The 8,457-nt window shown below is 36.4% G+C and overlaps 1 protein-coding gene across 1 annotated transcript; it reads right to left on the bottom strand.

Moving 5' to 3' along the window:
- Positions 1–4,513: 4,513 nt before the first annotated feature.
- On the bottom strand, positions 4,514–8,003 carry LOC116252082 (red chlorophyll catabolite reductase-like). Its single transcript, XM_031626134.2, has 2 exons — positions 7,535–8,003; positions 4,514–5,340 (listed from the first exon to the last, which is right to left on the bottom strand). Exons 1-2 carry the CDS (start codon positions 7,904–7,906, stop codon positions 4,723–4,725), a joined length of 990 nt encoding a protein of 329 aa, XP_031481994.1. The 5' UTR covers positions 7,907–8,003; the 3' UTR covers positions 4,514–4,722.
- Between the last annotated feature and the right edge of the window lie 454 nt (positions 8,004–8,457).

The raw sequence follows: 8,457 nt of genomic DNA, 5'->3' as shown, positions 1-8,457 counted from the left end.
GAGAACTTACTCTAACTAAGATACAACCTAGTTTGTGGCCGTAGGCCTTCACACGAGTCGAGCGTGAGCTGGGCCGCTCGAGCTTGACTCAATTAAAAAGACTTGACCTCGAAGCTCAAGCTAAACTCATTCAAGTGTCTGTTAACATGTTCCATTTCTTTTAAACTATTTTAACTCATGAACTCATTTAACTAATTCAACTAAGATGAACCGATTTTACATACTCGAGCCAAGTTGAGTTTTTACAACTCGAGCTTGGCTCGTTTAACATTTTGAGTATAAATTTAAACTCGAGCTTGACAACATAGTCCAGCCTTTTTGAGCGAGTTTGAGTTGAGTCCAATTTGACTCGATTCATTGTGCAGCCCTGTTTGTGGGCATGCATTACAGGACACTTTGACCAAATGAGCAAAAGTGGTAGTGAAGGTGCTACAAACACTGATGCGAAACAAAAACACGTTTGTGAAGAAATTTTTGCTGACACATTGTAACCACATGTCAATTATTCATGCCAGGCGAAGCTGGTCTCTGGGTTTATATGGATGTACTCTTCTATTTCTCTCCAAGTGCTACCGCTGCACCATGGAAGTTTGCCAACCATGATGTGTCAGGACTCGTCAGTAAAAGTGACTCAAGGTTCCATGTTTTTACTAATGCAATATACTACATTAGTAAATGGGCCCATGAAATCAGCACTCCATCTTTCTAGAGGCCAATGGAATGCGTCATTAATGGCCATTTTTCCTTGTGGGCGTTGCTTGTATTATTAAACGGTTCTCCATTGGTCTGAATCTTCGCATTGACACTTTGATGAGGTCCCCTAAAGCTAGGAATCATTTCTGCCACTGGTTTGATGATCAATAAAAACTGGATCTGTGGGGCTCGTGTCATTGAGAGCAAGTAATTCTTGACGCTCACCTTTTGTGTCGGAAAATGGTCATACTATATCGCCCCCCTTCTTTTGTGATGCCTTGTTGAAGTGCCGCTGGTGCTCCATCTTTTCTAATTAATGTGTTTTCTGCACATTAGTAAAAAAACGGTTGAAGGATCTCAACATTTCACTGACATTGGTTGTGCATCCAGGGAAGTCGAGTATTATTTGAATACTCTCACGTTAGTAAAAGTTGAGACTCATTTCTGATGTTTTTCTTCGTGTCATTGAATTGAATGTGTTCATATCAACTATATTTCTGATGCATTTTCTCTTGTTGGAGAATTTCCCCTTTCTCTCTCTTTCTTCTTTTCTCTCTCTTTCTTCTTGTGTGGTCTACATTTGGCAAGCTCTTGGCAGCATACTTTCCGATGGCCCCCCAGCTCAATGACTCATTGGCAAAGGCACAATTTCCTTAATAATATCCCTCTTTCTTTTTGTGTGTGTATTGGTGTGAAGAATGGATGGAGATGTCAATATATCTTATTTGCATCGGATATCTGACTAAATCGATCTGAAAAATCTGATTAAGAAATCGGATCGGATTTAAGAAATGGCATCCGATTGTATTTGGATTTGGATTCAGATGTACATAAATATCTGATCTGATTTGGATTGGATGTATTTTTAGACAAATATGTATCTTATATCTAATGCTGAAAATTGACAAAATTCGGTGTCAAAATTTAGATTTAGATTCAGATATAAATATAAAAATCAGATTCGGATGTGATGAGAAGTCATGGTTTATAATCTTGATCAGATGGTTCAAGAGAAAGTGTCTTTTACACTTGCATGTTGTGATATGCTTTTGTATTTCCATACAAGGTAAGTTATATATAATATTAAAAAACATGAAAATCTAATAAGGAAATTGAATTTTATAAACTAACAAATGTTACACTTTTAAGTACATTTATATTATAAATTTTGATTCACATTGAATTTTTGACATTCATTTTCATTGGTATATCATAATAGAGACAAACGACCTCAACAACCACTTTTAGAATGATTTTCGTTTAACGCATCTTATAACGATCTAAAAAGCTTAACAAATTCTGAAGTGAAAAACAATACTATGTTTGTATATGTATCATTTAAGACTTTTCTTTTTCGTTTAAGTACATGCAAATTGTTTGTTGTTTGTTTTTCAATCTACAAGGCCACTGGCCCCATAACCTACCATGTTACATCCCATTACTTATTAGGTTTCCCGCAAATTTACCAATAAACTACTCTCACAAATTTGTCCTTGCATAGCTTTTTGAAACCAAGATGTCAACTAACATCTCTTTGGCTCTTTTGGTTTTCAAAAATTCTCATAGTTAGTACCTCCAAACTTCACATATAATATCTATTTATGCAAATGGTAGCAGTGTGCTTGTGAGAAATCAATTTGTAAGTAGGTTACTCATTAATACTAATCCAACAAAATTTGGTTGCGTGTAATGAATTTGTATTTTTGTTATCACCCATTTTTTTTTTTTTTTACAAAAGGGTGTACTTCATTTTCACTCAAATCTCAATTACTTCATTTGGATTTACTCCTTGGGCCTTAAGCCCGACCCTAGACCCAAAACTAACTTCCATATCCTTACCTAATTCCAATTCATTACTATTCAATTTAAATGAATCTCCAGACCGACGTCTGAGTCCAAACACAAAAATCAAATTCAAAACTCAACTTTAGGCACAAGATTTAAATCTCAGGTCTGAATTAAATCCAAAACCCAAGTTTAGACCAAATTGAGAATTTCAAACTCAAATTTCAAAACCGAGATCAAAATGACAAAATTTGATTCTTTGGAGTGCCATGCGCGCATGCACAAACCTTCCCTTTGTTTTATGTCTCATCCTCACACCAAAAATATGTTTTGAGTTCAGTAGAACGCGTCGGCGACCGATTGAACCCAATCCGGATTTAAAACGAGCCCAGAGTCATTTAAAACAGTATGCTTCGTTTGCAACAAAACCATTTTTACCCCTTTAAATAAACATTTAAAATATGATTTTTACGTTCTTTTTATCATTTTTATTTTTTGAACGACCACTGGGAGGCGAAATCCACCCCTTATTGGTCTATACGAGACAATAAGGGGGGCGAAAGACTAGGGAGGCGAAATCTGCCCCTCATTAGTCTATAGTAGATAAGGGGGGCGTTTCGCCCCCCATTTATGAGAACTTGACGCAATTGGGCTGCACTGGCGTGCTGGCGCCCGCAATCACCTATGAATGTGTCATTTTCCCTCATCATGATCAAAATTCAACCGTGATATATCTCTTCTCCCTTATGGGTTCACGCAACACCTATGAATGTGTCATTTTCCCTCATCATGATCAAAATTCAACCGTGTGTCATTTTCCCTCATCATGATCAAAATTCAACCGTGATATAATTCTGGAGATCCAGCAGCATGTATCAGCTTTAGATAGTTTGTGCATGAGAAATAGACTGGCCGTTTGAAGGTGTTGATTCAACAGAAGAAAAAAAAAGTAAAAGTAAAAGTGGAAAATGACGGTAGCCATTCGCCTCCATTATCACTGCACGAAAATAGAAAAGTTGTTTCTTACATATGAATTTTTCTTCTTTAGTTTTCAATTCAAAACCACAAATTTTTGTCTTTTCACTCATACCTTTCCTCAAATTTCTTCAGTTAACTTGTGGTTGAGAAGTTCATTTCAATTTCTTAACTTGGAAAAGACAAATCGTTCCCTTTATGAAAAGTAATTTTTTATGGGCATTTTGATGGATCAATTACAACTCCAACAGAATTAGTTGTATAGGAAGAAAATGATGATAAAACCCATGGTTCAACCCAGTTTATATAATCCTTAGTGTATTGCTTGGGTGAGACTAGCTCAAGCCTCCCATCCATCACCTCTATCCAATCTCAAGGGGTATTGATAACAATACAATATGGCTATCTATAATTTTGTATCTAAATAGCCATATTGTATTGTTATCAATACCCCTTGAGATTGGATAGAGGTGATGGATGGGAGGCTTGAGCTAGTCTCACCCAAGCAATGCACTAAGGATTATTACAGAAACCGTTTTCTTAGAAAAAAAAAACGCGAAAAAATGTGATAAATTAAATGGTAGTTTAAAACTTAAAAAAAAAAGATTAAAAACGAAAAAAAAAGCATTTTACTTTTTTTAACTTTTTTTTAATGCCAACAATTTTATTTTTTATTTTTTATGTTTTATTTGTTACAAGTCTACTTTGATGTTTGTGTTATTAGTTTCTAGCTTATTTTATTTTTTTCATATTTTTAGTTTTTAAATTTTTTTTAAAAAAATATTGTATTTTGTTCGTTTTTTTCTTGTTTTTTTTTTCAAGTTCGTCGTATTATACATAATAAAAACCTCGCCGTTTAAAACTCATTAACATTATTTGTGACTATGTTAAACCTATCCCAAACGTGAAAAGCAAAAGTTTTTACGTTTCTGGCTAAAAGTTTTTAAGTTTCAAATGTCTAGAATGATATATTTGAACAAGACATCATGGACTAGCAAGCATTCGTGGGCGGGAGGCTCTAGACAAAGATAAAGTGCAACAAACTCTAAATGGTCTAAGCTTAAGTAATCATATTCTTACTATTTCCCTTCTTGAGAAACAGAAATTTACAGGTGAGAGAGACTTTAGAGAACTACATGAACATTGTACACTAGAACAACCACGTGACGTAAGACTTTAAATCTCACCATCCAAGACTCGCAAAATCTGTTAAGATACAAATATACAGTGACCTTTCTAATGAGATGCAACTCTGCTTCTCGTCACACCCTAAACTTCCTTCTCTAGAGCTGCCAGGACTCGGTCGGCAATGTCTGAATTAAACAATCTTGGTAGGTTTGCCCTCAGATCATTATCTATGCCAATGTTCCTCATCATGTTATCACGCACCAGAACATAATCCCTCTCATTTTCATCCATTATTGTTTCTTGAGGGCTGGCACACTGCTCCAACCAAATACCCATCATCTCTTTCACAACATTCCCTAAGTGCTGATCAATTAACTCTTCCATAGAGCAAGTTTTACCATCAATTAACTGAGACTCACAATTTATTTTCAATAATATTGCAGATGGAGAAAAAATTGTTCGAAGAGAGAGTAATGGTGAGACATAAGGCTGCACTACTGGAAGTTTTTCCAGTTTCTGTCTTTGTAAATCCAACTGGGTATCTTCATAGAACTGCTTGAGGTAACCAGGGTGCCGAACAAGGTCTCTTCTAGGGAGCAAATCTACGAGGAGAACTACAGAAGTTGGACTATTTTGTATTATCTCTAAAAGAAAGTGTGGTGCATCTGTATTGGTGTTAAGCATGCACATAAGAGTTGTTATATCAAGCAAACCAAAAGGGAGCTCGCAATGAAGCCAGGAAGCCAATATGTAGCGAACCTGTTAGCAGCATATCCATGTAATTTAATACGAGATCAGAAAGGTTTCAAGCAAAGAAATTGTTAAGGATGTGGACAACCAAATGTACGATAGCACGTATATCACATATAAATTAGCAGTAGAAGAAAAGTACCATATGATGGTTACTCAACAGCCTCATGCTTTAGGTAATCATGTGACTGCAGATGCATGATATCACTAAAATCAAAATACCAATGTAATAGTGAAATCTATTCCAGAAGTTGAAGCAACAGTTTTATGCTCTAAGATTGACATTAAGCAAAAGACAACCTTTTCATTTGTTAAGCTTACAAAGTGCAACTGAAGCTCAATAACCTTGATCATCCACAACCATGCAGCAGAACATATTTCTCTTACAGATAACAAATAGGTTGGCCAAAAGGATACTTGTGAGATAGATGATATTTATCAAAAGATTCCTTCCTGTGTGCATCATTACTTCCTAAAAACAGTTTCTCTCTTGGTCGTTCTATCTCAGCAACTATCAGAATCCATATTCTGATTTTGTAAGTAAATGGAATTAAAAGAAAAAAAAACATGTTGCACGTCAATATCTTTCGGAACTAGGATTTTACAGAAAAAAGAAAATGGCAACATAAAGAAAGAAGATTGCTAAATTTAAAGCACATCAATTTCCATTCTTTCAACTTACAACACTGCATCAGAAATAAAAATGGAAGATTACCACTGAAAGCCTGAACATATTCAGGAGTGATTATTTAAAGCTCCTAGAAGAAGCTCATCCAGCTTGCATATTTATTAATTATTTGGACATCCATATTTTTCAGAAACACACTAACTGCATTCATTGTGGGCTTTCATGTCCTACACTTTCTGTCCTTCAGTTCAGGACATTTTAACAAAAAATTGTCCCAAACCAGTTCATTCTATGTACTATCCTTGGATAAATGTGCCATTCAGTTGCAAACTACCTTTCTCTCTTAGATTGCATTCTTATAGGCACAACAGTACTTTTTTCTGACTAAGTTTATGTGTTCTCCAACCCAAACAGGAAATCAGTTATTAAGAAACCAAACATTCATTTGATAACCAGCATTGGACCATGCAATCTGAGCAGAAACAATCATATGCCAGAAAACACAGCCATAATTAAGATACACAAAGAAATGAGATAGCGCTTCCATTGGATCTGACTTATTTTTGGTGCTTCAGTAAAGCAATATATCTTTGCTAGGCTCAGATTAGTATGAAGTGATTAGAAGACAGACAGGTCAAAGCCACAGATCCATTGGGAATTTAGGAACCATGTTACTTTCCCAAAACTAATTCAGACATAAATGGACATAATCCGCCACTTGAAACTACCTAGTTGGAAATGTGAAAATCCATCAAAAGCATCTACAGGTTCAGCCTTCGGGAAATAACTATCTTATTGAGGAGCACTATTAAATTTCCACCACGGTATTCCAGATCTGCATTTCAATGTCACTGGGAAGGAGCTTTTAGCTTGAGAAAAAGAACTGTAAATGCCATCAAGGAATTGGAAACAAAATTTGGAAGACCCATCTTATCTGGATGTGCCAACTTCAGGAACTGCAGTTGGTAAGTTTCACCTTTGTTTTTATCGTTTACCTTAAAGTCATCCTCCCAGACGGATCATACAGTTATGCCATTAGTCCTCATTCATGCTTTACCAGCCGGGGTATTAAATCTAAAATACTGGCTTTGAGATCCCTTCTCTTACAGTAGCGATTGAAGGGTCCATGAGAGCATAAGTTAGCTTTGCACCGCTTCTCAGATGAGTTTTAGTTATCCTTGGATCACAATGAGGAACACTCCATCTCGTGTCCCACTCAAGCTTCTGAATGACATGACAGAGTGAAAGCCTCACGTACATTGACACTCTCCCTGCAGGTATGTTAAATCCTCCCAGACCAATAGGCTCGATACGAATTTACAACGCTAGTTGCTAGCCTCAAAATTCACGGGTAATTCATGAACCATATTCTATTAAGCAAATAAGGAAAAATGAGTAGGTATTGAAATCTAGAGCACCCATATCCGCCAAAAGAAGGGTCCTTTAAGAAGGAAAGCACATGAAAGAACTTGCGAAATTTTCATGAACCCAAAAATAGGAACTCAAGTTTCATGAGCACCAAAATGCCAAAAATGAGTAGATATAGTTGGTAGGAGAAGACGAAAGTGTGTATACCTTGGAGTTTCCTTTTCCTGATCTAAGATTGACCGACCCCAGAGAAGTGCCCTCCTTGTTCTGGAAGAACCTGACATCAGAAGGAGTCATGCAAGGGTTCAACTGAGGGCCCAATTGGGCATCCACAGTGGTGATGAGCGACTCCATGAGGGTTCTCTGTGCAGGTAGAAGTTTGTGAAACGGGACCCAGCTATTTGGGTTATTTGTGGATGCCATCATGGAGCGAGTGGACGAAAGATGTGTTCTTCCTTTTCTACTTCTTCGACTTCGTCCTCTACTTAGACGAGAGCTGTCATGAGGTGTCCTGTTTATGGCCTGGAATGCCGGCTTAGGAAAGAACGAAGAGAGAGAGAGAGAGAGCAACAGAGCCATGGCGTTCTAGTCGGAGTGATCGAGGGCGGATAAGAAAACCGTTCCATCGGGAGCGTCGACGGCCACAAAGGACCGTCGTACAAATGGAAGCAACATATCATATGGCTAAAGTGGGATAGGGGCTTCAGACTGATCATGCCAGGTGCAACCTCTCACAGTGATTGGATGGAGCTGAAGATGACCCAGCTTCTATAAATTCAATGTTATTGTTCATAAGATATTGTCAAATATTAAAAATTAAAAATATGTTATTTCATCATCATTATTAAAAACACTATAAGCCGCTGCTATATTTTAAATTGTCGTTAATGCTCTTGAAGGATTTTCAGCTCCTCTAAATTCTGTACTGTTGTACATCAGATGTTACAAAAATGATTAAAAATAAAAATATACTACTAAAAATTAGCTGTTACATGAGCATTAACATAGTTTATAATATAGCAATAGTTTATAGAAATATTACGTTTTAATAATGGTTCATGAAGTAACATATATTTAATTTTTAATCATATAGTATTATCCAACACATAGCAGTGTAGCATTGTCGATCA

Source organism: Nymphaea colorata, chromosome 4 (assembly GCF_008831285.2).
Source record: "Nymphaea colorata isolate Beijing-Zhang1983 chromosome 4, ASM883128v2, whole genome shotgun sequence".
In the NCBI taxonomy this organism is placed as follows: Eukaryota; Viridiplantae; Streptophyta; class Magnoliopsida; order Nymphaeales; family Nymphaeaceae; genus Nymphaea; species Nymphaea colorata.
The sequence above is the reverse complement of the archived record's forward strand: the minus strand, read 5'-3'. Positions and strand labels throughout refer to the sequence as shown.

Excerpts from the sequence above, each read along its gene's own strand:
- LOC116252082 (XM_031626134.2), bottom strand. The coding sequence starts at position 7,906 with ATGGCTCTGTTGCTCTCTCTCTCTCTCTCTTCGTTCTTTCCTAAGCCG. Across the intron at positions 5,341-7,534 it reads CAGGAAAAGGAAACTCCAAG|GTTCGCTACATATTGGCTTC; the intron begins GTATACACACTT and ends TGCTGCTAACAG.